Source organism: Coffea arabica, chromosome 8c, assembly GCF_036785885.1.
Source record: "Coffea arabica cultivar ET-39 chromosome 8c, Coffea Arabica ET-39 HiFi, whole genome shotgun sequence".
NCBI classification, from domain to species: domain Eukaryota; kingdom Viridiplantae; phylum Streptophyta; class Magnoliopsida; order Gentianales; family Rubiaceae; genus Coffea; species Coffea arabica.
The window spans coordinates 28,722,109-28,742,055 of NC_092325.1; the positions used below are offsets into that span (position 1 = coordinate 28,722,109).

Genomic DNA, 19,947 nt, shown 5'->3' on the forward strand with positions numbered 1-19,947 from the left:
TGGTAGTCCCCAGTCATGGAGGACCTGGAGAAAGTGATGAAAAAGTTCTCTCTAACTGAAGTCGAACAAAATGGAATCCACTTGGAAGATCTGGATGTGGTTAGTGGAAGGGACGAAGATGCTTTGAGCTTGATACGGAAAGTGTATGGGGAAAAAGTGGCTAATATTAGGGGGATAAGAAGCTTTGCTTGTAATATGTGGAAACACCCAAAGAACTTGAAATAGAGGAGCTTGGCCCAAACCTTTTCCAATTTGCCTTTCAATCAAAATAGGATATGGAGATGGTCCTAGAAAGGAGACCGTGGATCTATGATGGCCAACCTCATATATTGCAACAATGGATAGAGGGAATTGAGACTAATGAAGAGGCATTTAAGAAAACCTTAATATGGGTTCGGGTCTAGAATTTGCCACTTCACTGGATTACCAAGGAAGTTGGGAAAAGAAAAGGAGGTTCGTTCTGTTCCTTTAAGGGGATTATTATACCCATAGGTGGTAGGTACTTGAAAATTTTAGTAGAAGTAGATCTTATAGAGCCATTATCGAGGGGTACTACTGTTAGACTAAATGGTCTACCACACTGGATAGAATTTCGTTATGAGCGATGTCCAGATTTTTGCTATTGTTGTGGAAGGATGGGGCACAGTGAAAGGAACTGTAGTGCAAAAGGACAGAATGTAGACAAGGTGGCTCAGTATGGGGGATGGATGAGAGCTAGCTTTCCCAGGAGTCCCTCTAGAAAGAAAGGGTATAAAAGCTCGTACAAGAGTAACAAGGAAAATGAAACTAATAATGGCATTAGGAGAGAAAATATGAGTTAGCCAAAATAGCTTCTGCTTACTTTTTATGATGATAGTGCAAGTGGAAATGAGAGCAATTTAAGACAGAATAAGGAACACAAAGGAGAAGTGAAAGCATACTAGGGAAGCAAAAAACATGAGGAAAGTGCAATCAACACAATGGCTACAAAACTAAATAGGTAATACCACTGAAGCTCAAAAGGACAAAGCCAAAGGTGAGATGGCTAAGGATAGTGGAACAAAAGATCTTATGTGGATAGATGGGACTTTAGATGAGTGAAGGATAGGAACTAAAGATTGTAAGAAGCTAGAGCAAGGAAAGGGGAGGACTGCCTTAAAGGAAAAAGGAAAGAATGCTCAATCTGATACAAAACTAGCTGTAAAGGAGGGAAAGGGTGGAAGAGTCTGGTTAGAAAGGTTAGCTTGAGAAAACCATTGGAGCAGATAAACATGAATTCTGTTACGGAAATAGATATTGGAAAAAGGAAGATTAAGGACATTGAAGAGATAGCAGTAGGGGAGGAATTGTTTGAGGAAAAGCAGAAAAAAGCAAAAATTGGTCAAGGAAGCTCAGAAGAGAGTGTGACTCTGAAGGTGGAGGGGTCCGACCTTAAATGGGTCCTACAGGCCCAATGAGAGCCATGTTGTGGAACTATCGAGGGGCGGTGAGGTCCTTGACAGCTCCTCAACTCAAGGAAGCCATTAGGCTCCACTCTCCTAGTTTAGTATTTCTTTTTGAGACTAAGAATAGTAAAAATTTTATGAACAAAGTAAAAGCAAAGATTGGCTTTGAGAATATTTTTGTAGTAGACCCTGTGGAGAAAGCAGGTGTGCTTACACTTTTTTGGAAAAAGGAGTTGGAAGTTAAAAACATCCTGTTTAGTGATTTCTCTATTGAGGTAAAGATTGGGGAAGGGAAGAGTAAGGACACCTGGTGTTGTGTATGTATATATGCTAGCACTGATAGCAACATTAGGAGGAACCAATAGGAGATTTTAAAGGTTAAACAGATGTGGGGAAACAAATGGATGGTAGCATGGGACATGAATGACATAATTTCCAATGAGGAAAAGTGGGGAGGGAACAAAGAGCTGAAAATAGCTTCAAAGATTTCAAAAACTTCATCAATCAGAATATTCTAATTGATATAGGCTATGAAGGTTCCCCGCAGCCCTATCTAACCTCTATTTGATATCCCTACCATTTCCTGTCTTTCCAATTCAAGTCCAGGGGCCCCTGGACTTGAATTGGAAAGATAGGAAATGGTAGGGATATCAAATAGAGGTTAGATAGGGCTCTTTATACCAGAGAGTGGAGGGATGAATTTGGGAAGGCTGTTTGTAAGCATGTTTGGTGTAATGCCTTAGATCATTGTATGCTGGTCATAAATACTAGACCAACAATTAAAAGGAGGAAAATATTCTATTTTGATAGGAAATGACTATTGTATAAGGATGTTGGGAGGGTTTTCAAAAATGCTTGGGAAAAGGAGTAAAGGGGATCTAGAATGTTCAAGCTGCAGGGGAGAATTAAGGAGTGCAGAGTTGCTTTGCTGAATTGGAACAGAAGCATCAATAATACTGCTTTGAAGCAAATTAAAGAATTAAAGGACAATATTGAGTAAGTCAAAAAAACCAATAGGGAGGATCAGAGATGTCAATTAGATAGATTACATAAGGATCTCTCTGAAGCCTATAGGAAGGAAGAGATTTTTTTTAGCCAAAAGGCTAGGAGCAGATGGATCAAGGAAGGTGACAAAAACACCTCTTTTTTCCATGCTTGTGTTGTTGGGAGGAGGAGAAGTAATACCATATCAGTTCTACAAAAGGAAGATGGTAATTAGTGTACTGAGAAGGAGGATGTTCAAGAGGAGATCATAGAGTACTTTACTAAGATGTTCACTTCTTCTCAGTCTGAGGACATGGAGAAAGTGCTGGATGGAATACCACACACACACTATTAGTTATCAGATGAACCAAAGGCTGATCAGACCTGTTATTGAGCTTGAAATCAAAAAGGTCCTTTTCTCTATGAACCCAAATAATGCCCCTAGCCCTGATGGAATGACACCAGTTTTCTTCCAAAAATTCTAGAACACCATTAAAAATGAACTGTGTGAAGCAGTGTAGAGTTTCTTTCATTCCAGGAATTTACTCAGATCTATCAGTCATTCTCTAATTAGTCTTGACGGGTGTTTGATATGTGTATAAGTTTAATTCCGAAATATGCCCATTGTACTGCAAGTATACAGATCAAATTAGTAGTTTAGGGCAAATAACAGATCGATCCCACAGGGAGCAACTTAACAAGTACTAAGACCTTACTTACTATATTATTTAGACTAATAATCAATTAAAACAAGAAAATTTGTAATTACTACTATCTAACTAGTTTTAACTAGATAACTTGTAACGTAACAATGGAGACAATTCACAAAATACTTGAGTATAAGGATGTAGAGTCCACTTATAACATAAAAAATATAAATAAATAGATTTACCTCTTGTTACAACTCTTGTTTAACTAGGGATTCATTTATAATATTACCAAATTTCATTCTCATGATGAAGTGGCCTAAACTATACTAATTTTTCCTATTCTTATGGTAAATAACTAGATCTACTCTTATTTCTTTCATGAAATGCAAGGGTAATCCACTTAAGTGTATCTCTATTCTCATGAGTCTACTACTTAAACTCTATTATGTTAAAACAGAGTCATCCAAAGGGCATATAAGTCCCTTAGGGATGATTTCACCCACCAAGTAAGGTTTTAATCTTTGTCCGTTGACCTTGAACTGTTCATTTATTGCATTAATCACCTCAACGGCCCTATAAGAAAAGAGTTGAGTAACTTCAAATGGTCCAGACCATCTTGATTTGAGTTTTTCGGGAAACAATCTAAAGCGTGAATTGTATAAGAGAACTTTTTGCTCCACCTCAAATTGCTTAGGTATAAGATACTTATCATGCCAATATTTGACTTTATTTTTATAAATTTTGGCATTCTCATAAGCATGTAGTCGATGTTCCTCAAATTTGCTCAATTCAAGTAGTCTTCTTCCACCTGCAAGAATAAAATCCATATTAATTATTTTAATAACCCAATATACTTTATGTTCAATCTCTACAGGTAAATGATAAATTTTTCCATATACTAATCGATACGGCGACATCCTCAAAGGTGTCGTAAATGCCCGTCCGATAAGCCCACAGTGCGTCGTCGAGTTTCTTGCCCAAACTTTTCTTGATTTGTTCATTGTTTTCTCCAAAATAAACTTGATCTCTCGATTGACTAACTAAGCTTGTCCGTTTGCTTGAGGACGGTACCTACAACTATACTTAAGCAATAAAGAATCAATTATTTATTATAAAAGTGCTTTCTTTCATCGCCGACTATGGTCCTAGAGATACCAAATCTAGTAAAAATGTTCCTTTCAAGAAACTGAAATACCACCTTAGTATCATTAGTAGGTGAAGCGATTGTTTCAACTCATTTAGAAACATAGTTTACGGCTACTAAGATGTACTTATTATTAAAAAATTAGGAAATTGTTCCATAAAATCCATACCCAACACATCAAATAACTCTACTTCTAAGAAAGTAATTAAGGGCATTTCATTTTTCTAAAGATATTTCGATTCTTTGACAAACATCACAGCTTTTAACATACTTCCTAACATCTCGATATATGGTAGACCAATAAAATCACAATTGCCACACCTTAGTTACGATTTTAGAAGTACTAAATGACCATCCATTTCTAAATTATGACAATGATATAGAATATCACGTACTTCCTTTTTGGAAATATATTTATTAATCATACCATTGGCACAATGCTTATAGAGCAATGGTTCCTCCCAAAAATAACTTTTAACATCATGTAAGAATTTCTTCTTTTGGTGAAAATTAAAACCCTTCAAAAGTACTCCACTCACTAAATAATTAGCAAAGTTCGCATACCATGGAGAATTGATAAGTGTTAGAACAAATTCATCCAAAAAATTCTCTTTAATTGGAATTTGGCCATTTGTCGGGATATACTCCAATCTTGAATGGTGATCTGCTACAAGGTTCTCTGATCCCTTTTTATTCTTAATTTCAACATCAAATTTCTGCAATAAAAGAATTCACTAGATTGCTGAGATTCTACATTTTCCTTATGCAGTAAATATTTAAGAGATGAATGGTCCATATAGATGATAACTTTAGATCCTACTAAATAGAATCTAAATTTATTTAGGGCAGATATTACCGCCAATAGCTTCTTTTCCGTAATAGCATAATTGAGTTGCGCCTCGTTTAGCAATTTGTTAGCATAATAGACAACATGCATCCTTTCTTTTGCCCCAAAACTGCTTAAACCACGTAGTCGCTTGCGTCACATATCAATTCAAAGGGTAGCAACCAATCCGGTGAAATTATAATGGGCGCAGAAGTCAATTCCTTTTTCAACCTATCAAATGTAATTAAACACTCATCATTAAAATGAAAAGAGTTATCTTTACATAGTAAATCACACAATGACTTTATTATTTTAGAAAAATTCTTAATAAAACGTTTATAAAAACCTGCGTGTCCAAGAAAGCTTCTTATCCTCTTGACATTGTTTGGAGCTGGCATTCGCTCAATAACTTCTATTTTTGCTTTGTCCACCTCAATTCTTTTAGAAAAAATCTTGTGTCCTAAAACAATTCCTTTACGAACCATAAAATAGCATTTCTCCCAATTCAACACAAGATTTGTCTCCTTGCATCTCTGCAAAATTAAATCTAAATTATGAAAATAATGGTCAAAAGATGAACCAAAGATTGAAAAATCATCCATAAAAATCTCCATAATTTTGTCAATATAATCATAAAATATGGCCATCATGCAATGTTGAAATACAGCAGGAGCATTGCATATATCAAATGACATCTTTCTAAAGGCAAAGGTGCCGTAGGGGCAAGTAAATGTGATCTTTTTTTTATCTTACAGAGTTATCGCTATTTGGTTATAACCTAAAAATTCATCAAGAAAATAATAAAATTCATAGCCAACTATAAGTTCTAATAATTGATCAAGAAAGAGTAAAGGAAAGTGATTCTTTCTAGTAACTGCATTCAATTTTTTGTAATCAATGCACACTCTCCACCCAATCACAAGTCGTGATGGAATCATTTCATCGATCTTACCCATTATTATTGCGATTCCACCTTTCTTAGGGACAATATGAATGGGACTAATCCAAATACTATCAGAGATGGGAAAGATTATACCTGCATTAAGCCACTTGAGAATTCCAATTCTTTCCACCTCTTTCATATTTAGATTGAGTCTTTTTTGTATTTCCACCATTGATTTGCTATTGTCCTCGACTTATACCTTTGATATCCGAGATTGTCCATCCAATCACCCTCTTGTGCTTTCTTAGAACACTTAGCAGTTTTGTACATTGTTTCTCATCTAGGTGAGCACTTACAATCACCGGTAGAGTATTATTCTCTCCAAAGAATTCATACCTTAGATGGTTGGGAAGCTGTGACGCCCCGAAAAAAAAATGAGTTTGAGAACCCGGAAATTTTGTAATTTTCTAGGGTTTATTTTTTTAATCGCCCGTTTTTCTACATTTTCTTGATTAGAAAAATTCCCCAGATAAAGTTTATGAGCAAAAATAGTTTTAAAATGATTTTCCTAGTATTGGAGAGTTTTTAGAAAATTAAGAATATATAACGGACGTGGGACCCACAAGTGCGAAAAGTTCGGAAAAATTCTGCCAATTAGGTTAAATTCCGGATACTGTGTAAAATTTATCGGGTGTTAAGGGATAAGTAGAGGATGTGAATTGATTGATGTGAGAGGAAAAAGAAAAGATAAGATTGCATTTATGGAGGTGACAAGTGTCACCATTGTATTGGAAATAGCTTATGACTTACTATTCATTTTCATGACTTTTTGACCAATTGCTTAAATATCTTAAAAATCACACAAAATTCATTCTTGTCTTCAACCTCTTGGCTGATTCTCTCTCTAGCAAAGAAGGAAGAAAAAACCTCTTCAAAGTTTGGCAATTATCTAGCTCAAATCCTCCAAAACACTTGCTTGATCTAGTTTCTACTCCATAAAACCTCTTCTTTTAGTGATAGTGAGTTGTTTGGTGAAGTTGTTTGGAAGCTTAAGGTGACAAGTAGCTCTCCCTCTTGTTTTGCTAAGGTAAGTGGTGGATGAACACCTCTCCTTCCTCTAATGATGTTCAATTCATGATTAGTGGTGTCATAAGATGCAATTTCATGGATTATTTCTTGAGTTTGGTTGAATTGGTGAAGTTTTATTATTTTTGGGGATTTTTCTGTTTTCATAGGGATATGATTGGGTGGTCATGTATGATGATTGGAAATGATGTTTAATGACTCTAGGAGGTGGAAAAAGTGATTAAGTGCAATCAATTTCTGTTTTGGAAGAAATTTCAGAAAATTAGGTTTTGTAGTTCTTCATTCTGCCCGAATTTATTGCACCATGTTAGAGGCCGAATTGGACTTTTCTCAAAACATGAAAGTTGTAGGTATTGATGAGTTTGAAGTGCCTGTAAAATTTCAGGTCATTTGGATTAGTGTAGAGTGAGATATGCCGATTTTACTGTTGCTGTTCTGGGTTGATCAGAATGCGAAAACTGCACTTGTAATTGGCCATTTTGACTGGAATTGCTTTGGATTTAGGTGTTGGTGTCTTCTGATGAAATGTATCTGGATGTCTTAGCTACCATATGCCTTTGGAATTTCGGCATTTGGACCTGTATAGACTGAGTTATAGTAATTACAGCATTATGTGATTTGTAAACCTGTTTTTGGTGTTTCCGGTTGAGTATTTGGCACATTTGACCTAGTTGTGCTAGGATTTGGACTGAGTGGCCTTCTACATTGTTGTAGACCTATCTCTTATCTTCGAAACGGTGGGTCTTGCACCTTCTTCCGACAATCATAACGCCTTTGGTACCATTACCGCAAAATGACGTCAAAACTGTTTTTCTGGTTTTGAGCTTAAGTTTCATTTCCGGATTTTTTTTCCCCCTAGCTTGACTTGCACTAGTATTACTTGGAGCTTGCTGAATGACTATGGATGAACTTGTTGTTGTGTGTGTACCTTTGGAACTGGCTGAGAAAATAATGAAGCCACGATGGCTAGAAAAGTTAGCAAATGTAGGGGAAGTGCTGTCCGAACTTTTAAAGGATTTGTTTGCATTGAGTTTGTGATCTAAGACTTGGGTTTGAGCAAGGCAATGATACATAATGGATGATTTCTGAGCCATTGAGGTGAGTGACCTCAAACTATTTCTGAAGTTACTTTTGTACCGTTTTCTTGCATTATTTACTTTTAAACTATTTCCAAAGTTACTTTTGAACTGTTTTCTTGCATATCATGCGTGCTTGCATATGAGTGTTCCTTGTTTGCTGTAATTCTTGACTTATTGGCTTGTTATTATTGATTGATAATGTGTTAAGTGCTTTCGATGATTGTTAAAACGAGTTTTCTAGGCGAGTGTGTACTTTATCGCACTCGACCTAAATAAATATGAAATTTTCAATGATTAATGATTAAATGCTAGTTGCGCATGATGTAAGCCTTTGGGCTGAATTGGCCACTGCCCTTTGTTACCGATCGACTTGAGCCAGAAGCGGACTCGGTCGGGCGATATGGTGACCCTGGGTGAATTTGGTATACTCGAGTATTACCTTGTAGTCCGGCTACGTCCGGATGGGTAGAGTCCGGCCAACGTCGGATGGGTGGAGTCCGGTCAACGTCCGGAAAAGGGGATGAACGAATAAAAAGATGAACGAGGGTTTATTTATAAAAATGAAATTTTCAAATAATTGGAGGAATAAGGGGAAATGTCAGGGGAACGAACAAATGAATAACTCCATGTGAGCGGTATCCTTTTAATGAATATGTTACTATCGCTTTCCATTGTAATTGTTTCTTGAATTATTGATTATTGATGGTTAATGTGTTGGCTTTGTTATGAAATTTCATGTTCGGAACCTTATTGAGATTTTAGCTCATTGAGCTTTGTGGAATTACCATGTGGTGTCATTTTCTGCTTTTGTTTTACTCTCACTGTGCAAATGTTGACCTGTAACAAAATTACATTTTTACCCCCGGTTACTTATTGAACTTCTAAAACATTACAATGATTTCACTGGCTCACGAGAGCAAAAATACGTACATCTGATTTCTGAACCATGACATCAATGAAATGAATTTTTGTGAAAACTATTTGATTACTGATTTTACTGGTTACTCACTGGGCTTTTAGCTCACCCCAAAAATATTTTATTTCCCCCCCCACAGGGCTCAAGGCGAAGGAAGGGCTTGTTGTGCTTATTCACGTGACTGGATGGCTTATATCGTGTACAGTTTAAGTTTGGATCTATTTTATGTACGAGTTGGTCTTGTATAAATATTTGAAATTGATATGGATGTAAGTATACATTCCACGATTGGAATCAGTTTCCGCTACATTTGTGACATGTAATTATTGGAGACTTGGATGTATGTTTGTGGACCATGTGATGTATATTTGAGATTTATATTGTAATTCATTTGAGGATTGTAGTGATCGACTGAATCCCGGCGAGAGCTGGGCAGGCGGCCCGCCGAACCCTCTGGTTCGCCTTAGGGGGAGGTGGGGCCGTCACAGAAGCGGTTTGAGTTCTAATTTTGGCAGTTTAATCTCCGAAAGTGGGGGGAGTCCTTTTCCTTGACCAAGAGTCTCATAAACATTACCTCTTCTATAAAGTGTTTGAAAATCCAAATATTTGATCAATACTTCAATTTCTTCATCATTTCCCTCCTACGTTCCTGCACTCATTAAACAAAGCTCAAGAGGATCAAAATCAAGATTGACTTGATTCAACTCTTGAGTTAGTTTTTCAATAGTGCCAATGAAACAAGCATGGCCAGTAAAAGAATGGTATTTTTCCTTCAAGTTAAATACTACCTCTTCTTCATCTACTTGAAATTTGAGTTTGTCATTTTTGACATCAATGATAGTACCCACAATTGCTAAAAATGGTCTACCAAGAATATCTTTCTCCATATCTAATACCATAAAATTCACAGGAATGATGAATTTTTAAACTTTAATCAACACATTTTCCAAAACTTTTAATGAATATCTAATAGACCGATCAGCTAACTGTAAAGTAATATTAGTGCGTTTTAATTCATGTAAACCTAATTGTCCAACCACAGTCAAAAAAATTAATGATACACTAGCATCAAGGTCACATAATGCCTTAGAAAATTCAATGTTATCGATGATGTAGGGTATAGAAAAACTCCCCGGATCTTTCAATTTCGGCAACAGCTTGTTTTGTATAACGACACCGTGCTCCTCCATTAATGCTATCGTTTTGTGATCCTCCAATTTTCTCTTTCACATTATGATCTTCTTGAGAAATTTTGCATATAAAGGGATCTATAAAATAATATCAGTGAAAGGAATATTAATATGAGAAATTTTGCATATAAAGGGATCTATAAAATAATATCAATGAAAGGAATATTAATATGCAATTACTTGAAAATTTTGACAAACTTTTCAAAATCTTTGTCAAACTTATTTGGCTTGAGTTGTTGAGGAAATGGAACTGCCAGAGGTATCAGAATGGTAGTGGAGGATGAAGGTTGATTTTCTTTCGACTTTTCCCTACTACATTCTCTCACACTTATCTCTTGTTCCACTCGCTCATCTCCTTACTTCTCACACTCATTGTTCCCTTCATTTTCTTCCACCAAAGGATCCTCTAATCATTTACCACTATGAAGAGTAATGACCTTGATATGTTTCCTTGGATTCACCTCCGTATTACTAAGTAATTTTTCCTGATTTTGATTGTTAATATAATTGACAATTTGACCAATTTGGACCTCTACGTTTCTATACATCCCGATCAATTGATCCAACAGCCCCTCTAGTCGCTCAAATCTCTCTGAAGTGCCCTTGACAAGCTTTTCTACCGTAATTTTCCAACCCGATTTAGTATCCACTTGTGGTTGTCTCGGTTGGAATTCTGATGGATTAGCCGGTCTTTGAGAATTGTCTTGATCTTTTCACCTAAAATTTGGATGATTTTTTCACCCTGGATTATATGTATTCGATTATGGGTTATTTTGAACATTCCTATTATTAATAAATTGAGTTTGGTCAAGATCAACACACTTATTAAGTTACATGTACATTAGATGAACTTGAACCACATTCGACTTGTCTACTTAACACTTCATTATATTACTTATTTGGGCACTAAATATATTGATAGTATCCATTTCGATCATACCTGCTTGGTACCTTGGATTACCTCTTTCATTAGTCCATTGATAATTATTTGTCGCCATTTCCTCTATCAAACTTTGAGATTCTTGGAGTGATTTTGCCATCAAAACTCCACTTGCGGCTGCATCAATAGTCATTTTAGTAGAAAAGGATAAACTATTATAGAAGATTTGTATGATTAACCAATCGGGAAGTCCATGGTGTGGATATTTTCGAAACAAATCTCTAAACCTTTCACATGTTTCATATAATGATTCTCTCTCCAGTTGACGAAAACTAATAATGTCCATTCTAAACTTAGCCATTTTATCCGGTGAAAAATACTTATTCAAGAATGCTCTAGACAAATCATCCCAAATAGTGAAAATATTAGGAGCATGACAGTGTAGCCAAATTTTAGCTTTATTTCTTAAAGAAAATGGGAACAACCTTAGCCTTATAACATCCTCACTAACTCTATTCATTTTAATAGTAGCACATATCTTCAAAAATATGGCTAAGTGGCATTTGGATCCTCTACGGCATTAAATTCAAATTGAGATTGTTGAACCATTTGAATTAATGATGATTTAATCTCAAAATTCTTAGCATTTACTGTCGGCCGTACTATACTTGTTTGAGATCCTTGGGTTCTCGGTAAAGCAAAATTTCTAAGAGCTCGCTTATTTGCTTCGTTTTCTACCATTTCGTCTTCAAAAGGTAGTTTTATGGCGATTTCCTCAATTTGTTGTTGCACCTCTTCTTTCTCTTGTTGTAGTGTACGCTTTCCTTGTCCACGCAATGTCCTTTCAATTTTCGGATCAAATGGTGCGACTACCCGTAAAATTCGGTGCATACACTACAAACAAAAAGAAAATAAGAAAGTTAGTAATTTTACACTAAAAAGTGACTCAAACAAAAATCTATACAAAGACCATACAAAAGTTTTAACTACAATTAAAAGAAAGTGTCTAAATTAATAAAACTTGCTTGGTCCTAATATTGCAGCTCCCCGACATTGGCGCCAAAAATTTGCTGAATTTTTTATATAAGTACAAGTTTAATGTCGCGCCCCATTTTTGGAAAATAAAAAAAAAGTTGTTTTGAAATCATAATGTGTAGTGTGTGTGAAATATGTGAAGTGTGTGAATGTGAGAAATAAAGGAAAAGGCCATGGGACTTTTAAATGCGACGGTTTGGCAAAATAATAATCTAAAAAGGTTTTTAAACGGAGAAGCAGGAGTCGCCACTTAGTATTGAGTTGGGGTACATGGTTGAAAAAGTGAAGTAAAAAACCTTTTTAGATGACTCCTAGCCTACAAAAATCAGAGAGACGAGTTCGGGGGTCATGGTTGATAAAAGGGAAGGCAAAGACAAAGTTTAAGGCACCCTTTTACCCTAGCCTAAGCTAGTTGCATGATTTAGTCATAATTTTCCTTAATTTCACCAAAAGATGTATTGCATTTGGATGCGTCTAACATGAATGCGAACCTAAATCTAATGAGTGGTTCGAATGGGACAAAATGTCTCTTTTGAGGCTCGATTGGTGCTAATCACATGAATTGTGATAGCCAATGGTGAACCCTCAAAGAGGTCACGAATAAATACAAATGAATGCTCGAGTCAATAATGAGAAAAAGAGAGTGTACGGCAATGTCTTTGAGTGTAAAAACGAGTGCCAGGTGTAAGTGTGCAAAGTGCAAATGCGCCAATGGGTGTGTAAAGTGCAAGGGTGCAAATGAGTTTGTAAAAGTGCACATGTACAAATGTGAGAGAGTATAAAGTGATAGTGTGAAGAGTGAGAATGTATAAAGTGATAGTGTGTGAAGTGAGAATGTGTAGGATGAGAGTGTGTAAGGTGAGAGTGTAAAGTGATAGTGGGTAAGGTGATAGTGTGCAAATGGTAACGTGCCTTAGAAATGCATGAGGCCTAGAGGAATGCGAGCAAGACGGGTACGAGGAGACCCTAAATCGTGACTTTTGATTTGCCTTTTGGTTAGAAAGAAAACAAGCGTGCTAAGCCTATGTGTAGCCAAACTCGTCTGTTTCCCTTACCAGAAGGGTGACTCCCTAACCTAATCAAGCAGATGACCCTAATAACTAGATTGAAATGCAAAGTTCTAAAGATCGTGTTCCAAATGCGGAAAAAGGGTAAGGGTTCATGCAAAGTGTAAAATACAAAAAGGAAAAATAAATGAAATGTAGTGAAGGCATGCGAGTATGTACTAGCGAAGGACGGCCCTATTGGGTCTAGCATTAGACTAGCCCTCTACTAACGCTCTCTCACAAGCATTGGACTTGTGAGCAATCGGGAATAAATAGCCATGATTAGCATTGGACTAGCCACGGCCATATCGTGCATCTACATCCACCATATACATAACCAATAGGCATAGTTAAAGCAAGTAGGCATGTGAGCACGTAATTCACATAACACGTAAGCATGTATATCTAGATGCCAAATCCTAGGAAAGCAATTAAACACATAGGCACACACAAGCACATAGCACATAAGCCCTATCTATTATATTTGGCGGGACCTACTACAATTTAAGGGGTAAGGAATAAGTAAAATGAATACCAAACTATTACATCTTGACATTTGAATGCCCCCTAAATAATCAAATTTGAACAAATTAAAACAAATAAAGCGAATAAATAAATAAATGAAATGAAAACATTCAAAAAGGCATCAATTAAGCACATAAAGTCACGTAGGGGCGTATAAAGTCAAGTAGAATCAAGATAAGGGGTAGAGTGTACCTCCCTGGAGTTGAAGCTCTAATGAGGAAAAATTAGTTTCAAAACAATAAAAAGGTCAAGGCGCCACTTTAATTAACAAATAATCATATGAAATGAGAATAAGCATGAAATTGCATCAATCAAAGGCACTTAAAGAAGGCAAACAACCCATGCCTAAGAAATTAAAACAAGTAGGGGCATAATTTGCAAAAATGGAAGAATTTTGGGGATCAATTTGATTGATTTTTCCAATTGTTTTGGCCATAGCAGTATAAGAGGAAACTTGTGAGGCCAAAGTGCAGTTTTCAGGAATTATTTTCATGCATGCTACGAAGCAATCTTTCATCTGCAACATGCCTTCGCAATTTGCTGCAACTTTACAAGCTTCTCTAACAAGATCAATCGCAAACTCAAATAGAAAAAGCTATACATTTGTCAACCCAAATACCACAAGAACTTCATCCCATTTTGATTAACGTAATCTAAACAAATCGTTTGAGTATCCAAACAGAAATCTCACAGCAGCAGAAAATAAAACAAAAGCCAGCATCCGGTAGCTTACGATGGAAACGTTAAGGGCCAACATTCACTTAACCCAACCCCAGAACCATTGAACATTGATCCATCCTAATCTTTTGACGAATTCAAGCCACAAAAGACAGCTTTTCCGCAATATCAGAAGCCAATAAAACCCGAGGGAAACAATTCATTCAAGGAAAAGAGAAAAGCTCACGCAATAATTCTGAAACTTCATGAAAGATTCAGCCAAAGGAAACTATCTCCATCTATAAACAATAAGGGACGTAAGCTAGTATAGGAGAAGCTCAGAAACGATCACCAGAATTGCTGGGGCCAAAGCAAGAGTTTCTGCTGCGTTTTCGTTCAAAGTCGAAACTGGTGCAGTAGAGGCGGAGCAGCTCCTTCACGGCCAGATTCGGCAATCTTCCAGTTGTTTTTCCTTCAAGATATCTGAACAAAAACCCTCCTTTCACTTTGTAGATTGAGCAGAAATCAAGATCTTCTTGAAAGAAGCTAAGCTGGCAGAGAAAAACCCCTTGAAATGGAGCCCGGAAGTCAGCTTTGTCCCAGAAATTGCAACAAGCAATTCTTCTTTTTCTCGTCGATTTTCTTCTTTCTTTTCTCTATTTCTGATCTCTCGCTTCTCCCTTAGCTTTCTTACAACTCCAGCCACAAAGCTCCCCCTTTTTCTCTTAGTTTCTTCCCCAGCTCTCTTCGTTTTCCTTGCTCCTTGCCTGTTCCCAGAACCTCCTTTCTTTTTCGTCGAGAACTCCCCTTCTCCTTTCAACCCCGTAGCTGCCTTTTTCTTTTCCGCCGTCAAACTTCACTCTAAGCTGCCCCTCTCACTTTTCACTCTTGCTTTCTAACCCTAGCCGCCATCCAGATTCTATGCTTCCTCCTCCTTCCGCTGTTATCTCCTCCTACTCCCCCGCCAACTCTGTTTTCCTCTTGTTTTTTGTCTCTCATTCTCTCCCCCAACCCTAGCTGCCACTCCAATCTTCCCCTGTCTTTTTTCTCTCGCGAAGCTCCTTCGACCTTCCCCAAAACTTCCCCAGCCTTCCCCCGCGCTTTTTTTTTTCCTTTTCCTTGGTCAGTTTTTCCTTTTGTCCCAAGCCCTCTTTTTTTTCCGTGGCTTTTTCTTCTTCTTTTTTTTTTCTGCCGGCCATCCCCATTTCCTTTTTGTTATTTTTTTCTTCAAATCTTGGGCCTCCAAGTGTCTAACACCTAACCCCTTAGGTGCCTTATTGTCTAATACACAAAGGGATACTTGTCCCCATTACATGCCCCCATTTGTCATTTTTACTTTTTTCCTCTTTTTTTTTCTTTTTTTCTTTTCTTTTCTGAAATTTAGTAGATAAAAAATGCTTTTAACCCTAAATAAAATAAAATAAAATAAAATTGAAAACTAATAAAGCCAAAATTAAATTAATTAAACAAATAAAGTTTAAAATAAAAAATTTGGTGTCTACATTTAATTCTAAATTACACTCGTTTTACTGCAAGTATACAGGCAAGTTAGTAGTTTAGGGCATATATAGGGTCAATCCCATAGGGGACAACTTAACAAGTACTAAGACCTTACTTACTCTATTATTTAGACTAATAATCAATTAGAGCAGGAAAAGTTATAATTACTACTATCTAACTAGTCTTAACTAGATAACTTGCAAGGTAACAATGGAGTCAATTCACTAAATACTTAAGTCGATAGATGTAGAGTCCACATATGGCATAAAAGATACAAGTAAATAGATTTACCTCTTATTACAACTCTTGTTTAATTAGAGATTCATTTCCAATCTTACCAATTCCTATTTTCATGTGGAAATGGCCTAAACTAGACTAGTTTTCCCTATTCTCATGGTGAATAACTAGATCTACTCTTGTTTCCTTCATGAAATGCAAGAGTAATCCACTTAAGTGTATCTCCATTCTCACGAGTCTACTATTTAACCTCTATTATGTTGTTCCATAATTATTGCCAACCTTCATTGAATAATAACAACTAATAACTTGTTATTGGCAATCAAGCAACAACAAGTGATAAGCATGCATAATAGACAAGTTAATACAAGGTGTAACAAGTGTAAATTATATTCAATTCATATCAAATAATCATAAGTTTCATCTACTCCTTAGATTTAGAAATTTAGCTACTCATATGATATATGACAAAAAAGAATATTGTTTCATTCCATGAACACATATTGGATCACAAATAAAAGATAGATAAAGAAAATTTTGCCAAAATGTGAAGAAGCTCCCAATGATCTTCTATTTTTTCAACAAAATGAGTTGTACAATGAAGTTTCTAATTGTTCTCACAATATTCTAACTAGAGAGAACAATACAAAACTAAAACTAAGTTTCAATGCTAAAATCTGATGATAACTCCTCGAAAATCTCCTTTCTCCCTTTTTAATGATTTTTATATTCTCTAGTGTTAAGAGAGTCAAAAAGTTGTTAATGACAAAACATAAAACTCCTATTCTCTTCCCAAAATGTCCCTTGAACATGTGCAGTCGAAATTCTTGTCTAGAGTAGAGTTGAAAAGTAGTGTAAAAACATAGCAAGTGACTGAGTAAGTTGCAAAATTTTGACTACAATATGCGACCTCAGGAATACTCGACTTAAGGTCACTATTGACAGCTTGCGTATTCACCTCTGCGAATTTAGTACCACTTCAACTGATATTTTCTCAGTAATGGAAGCTAAACTAGCTCTTGTGCAAAACATGAAAGTTGTATCCCTTCGTGTTAGCTTTCCAATGCTTTAATAATCATCCAATTTGGAGTTCTGTGGACCGAGAAATAACTAAAATAATGCACTTCTGTATTTTGCCTTTTTGACAATGAAAACGACTGAACTGGACTTTGATATCTTCATACCAAATGTAGATCTATCTCTTAACTTCAAAATAGTATAAGAATCACTTCAATCCAATGCGTGTAGCTCAAGCTATAACTAAAACACCAAAAGGTATCAAAGCTATTTACCTTGCATTTCATCCTTTGAGTATTTTGCACTTCATGTTTTCTTTATATCACTTCAAATCATCATCAATCATCCAATTATCTTTTCAAATCATGCCATTTGATGATTGAATCATTAAACTTACAAAAATATGAAGTTTTCATCATTAAAATCCATAGAAATGCAATTTTTATCACTTAAACCACAAAATGTATATTTTCACTAAAAACTTAGTTAATTAGCTAAAAGCATGACTAAAACACACCAAAGTTAAATAATAAAACACACTAAAAACACGTAAACTATGCACTTATCAAGTCTCATCCCCAAAGTTGAGTCTCCTACTGGAGTGAGTCAGTATAGGCCTATCAGACTCTGTAATGTGGTGTATAAGATAATTGCAAAAATCCTTATTAACAGATTTAAACCTATACTGAGTGTTTGTATAAGCTAGAACCAGTCCGCTTTTGACCCTCAAAGACAAATCCTTGACAATGTTCTAATAGCTCATGAAAGTATTCATTTCCTAAATTGTAAAAGATTTGGAAAGGAAAGATTCATGGCTATTAAGTTAGATATGACAAAGGCATATGATCGTATAGAATGGAGCTATCTTATAAGTATTATGAGAAGAATGGGATTTAGTGAGCTATGGCTAACTTGGGCATTACAATGTAACTCCACTTTTTCATATTCTGTAAATTTCAATGGAGAAAAAGTGGGTTTCATTAGACCTACTAGGGATATTAAACAAAGGGACCCACTATCCCCACATTTGTTCGTTTTGTGTACAGAAGGATTGTCAAATTTGTTGAAATAAGCTATATCCTAAGGAAGGTTGTCTAGCTTCAAAATTGCAAAGGATTGCCCGGTGGTCTCCCATTTGTTTTTAGTAGATGATGTTTTAATCTTTTGCAAAGCACAGGGGCAAGAAGCTGAAGAACTTTGGATACTATTGGAGATTTATGGGAAAACATCATGGCAGATGATCAACACTAATAAATCATCCGTGTTTTTTAGCAAGAATGTGGGGAAAGATCACAAAAACATGATGCTTCAGAAGCTGAATCATATGAGGAGTGTAACTCAAAGTAAATATCTGGGACTACCAGTGGTTATTGGAAGATCAAAATTACAGGTGTTCCAGTATATAAAAGATATATTATGCGGAAAGTTGAATGATTGGAAAGGTAAGCTATTGAGCAAAAAAAGGAAGGAAGGAATTAATGTTGAAATCTATGGCTATGGCACTTCCATCCTATGCCATGTCAGTATGTAAGCTGCCAAAGAAGCTATGCCAGGAAATGAGTAAAGAGATGGCAAGATACTGGTGGGGAGCTACAAAGGAGGAAAAAAAGATTCATTGGACAAGGTAGGATGACTTGGTAGAAGTAAAGGCAAAGGGAGGGCTAGGCTTCAGGGATTTACAAGATTTCAATCAGGCATATTTGCTAATCAGCTATGGAGAGTAATCACAAAGCCTAATTTGTTGATGAGTAAGGTATGAAAGCAAGGTACTTTTCAAGAGCACCAATATGGACCATGAGAAAGAAACCAAATGATTCATGGATGTGGCAAAGTATCTTGCAATCAAGGGAACTACTGAAGGAAGGATTGAGGGAAAGGATAGGAGATGGTAAAACAGTACATATGTGGAAGGACAAATGGTTGCTTGGGAAGGGTAGTGGGCTGATAAAACCAAGGAGAGATAACGAGGAAATTGTGGAGAGGGTAAGTGAAGTCATTGTAGATGGGAAATGGAATAAGGAGCTACTAGAAAAGGTATGCAATGAAGAGGATGTGAAAGAAATTTTGAAGATACCTTTGAGCCTTGAAGGGGGCAAAGATAGAATATATTGGTGTCACTCATCCACAGAAGTATACACAGTTAAGTTAGGGTATATGGTAGCTAGAGGGCAAAATAAGGAAAAGAAGAGAAGGAATAAGGAGGAGGCAAGTAACAGCAGCCGAAACGAAGAGCAAACAAGAATATGGAGAATGTTGTGGGGCATGAATATTAAACATAAGCTAAAGCATTTCATATGGAAGAGCCTGAAGAGGATACTACCTGTAAATGAGGTCAATAGAAGGAGGACAGAAATAGGAGATCCAATGTGTAAAGTGTGTGGAAATCAAGTGGAAATGCTAGAACACATGATGTTTTTCTGTGAAAATGCCAAAGAAATATGGAGGAGAGCTCCAATAAGTTGGTATGGCTTGGAATGTTTTCAGGAGAATTTCTGGTTGTGGTAGGAGGAGCTGATAAAAGTGACCAAAAAGCTGAAGGAAAGGAGCATATAGACTTAACTGTGAACATACTATGGCAAATTTGGAAGTGAAGGAATGAAACATAGTTCTAAAACAGTAGAAAGAGTCCAATGAGGGCAATCAACAAGACTCTTATGGAATGGAATGAGTACCAACAAGCCCAAGAAGAAATTGAAAAGCAACCAGAGAATGAGGAGATGAAGGAGAAAGACAAAAAATAGGTGCCTATGAGAGGACAACAAATTAAAATCAACACTAATGCAGCTTTACAGGGGTACTACAGGCGAGCAGGGTGGGGAATTGTGGCAAGGAACAATGAAGGCAAGCTAGTCCAATCATGGGCTTTAC

At 36.3% G+C, this 19,947-nt stretch overlaps 1 protein-coding gene and 1 non-coding gene across 2 annotated transcripts; both read left to right on the top strand.

Moving 5' to 3' along the window:
- Positions 1 to 1,432: 1,432 nt before the first annotated feature.
- Positions 1,433 to 19,584, top strand: LOC140013454 (uncharacterized). The gene is made up of 4 exons (XM_072062739.1): positions 1,433 to 1,741; positions 18,257 to 18,521; positions 18,604 to 18,703; positions 18,858 to 19,584. Exons 1-4 carry the CDS (start codon positions 1,433 to 1,435, stop codon positions 19,582 to 19,584), a joined length of 1,401 nt encoding a protein of 466 aa, XP_071918840.1.
- LOC113707525 (small nucleolar RNA R71) lies at positions 11,311 to 11,417 on the top strand. Its single transcript, XR_003452252.1, has one exon. It is a non-coding gene; the product is annotated as a small nucleolar RNA R71 (small nucleolar RNA).
- Positions 19,585 to 19,947: the final 363 nt, after the last annotated feature.

Bases quoted from the DNA above. Each gene is read 5' to 3' on its own strand.
- LOC140013454 (XM_072062739.1), top strand. From the start codon at position 1,433: ATGAGAGCCATGTTGTGGAACTATCGAGGGGCGGTGAGGTCCTTGACA. The intron at 18,522-18,603 runs GTAAGCTATTGA...ATGCCATGTCAG, and splicing joins AAAGTTGAATGATTGGAAAG to TATGTAAGCTGCCAAAGAAG. The intron at 18,704-18,857 runs GTAGGATGACTT...GTACTTTTCAAG, and splicing joins AAAAAGATTCATTGGACAAG to AGCACCAATATGGACCATGA.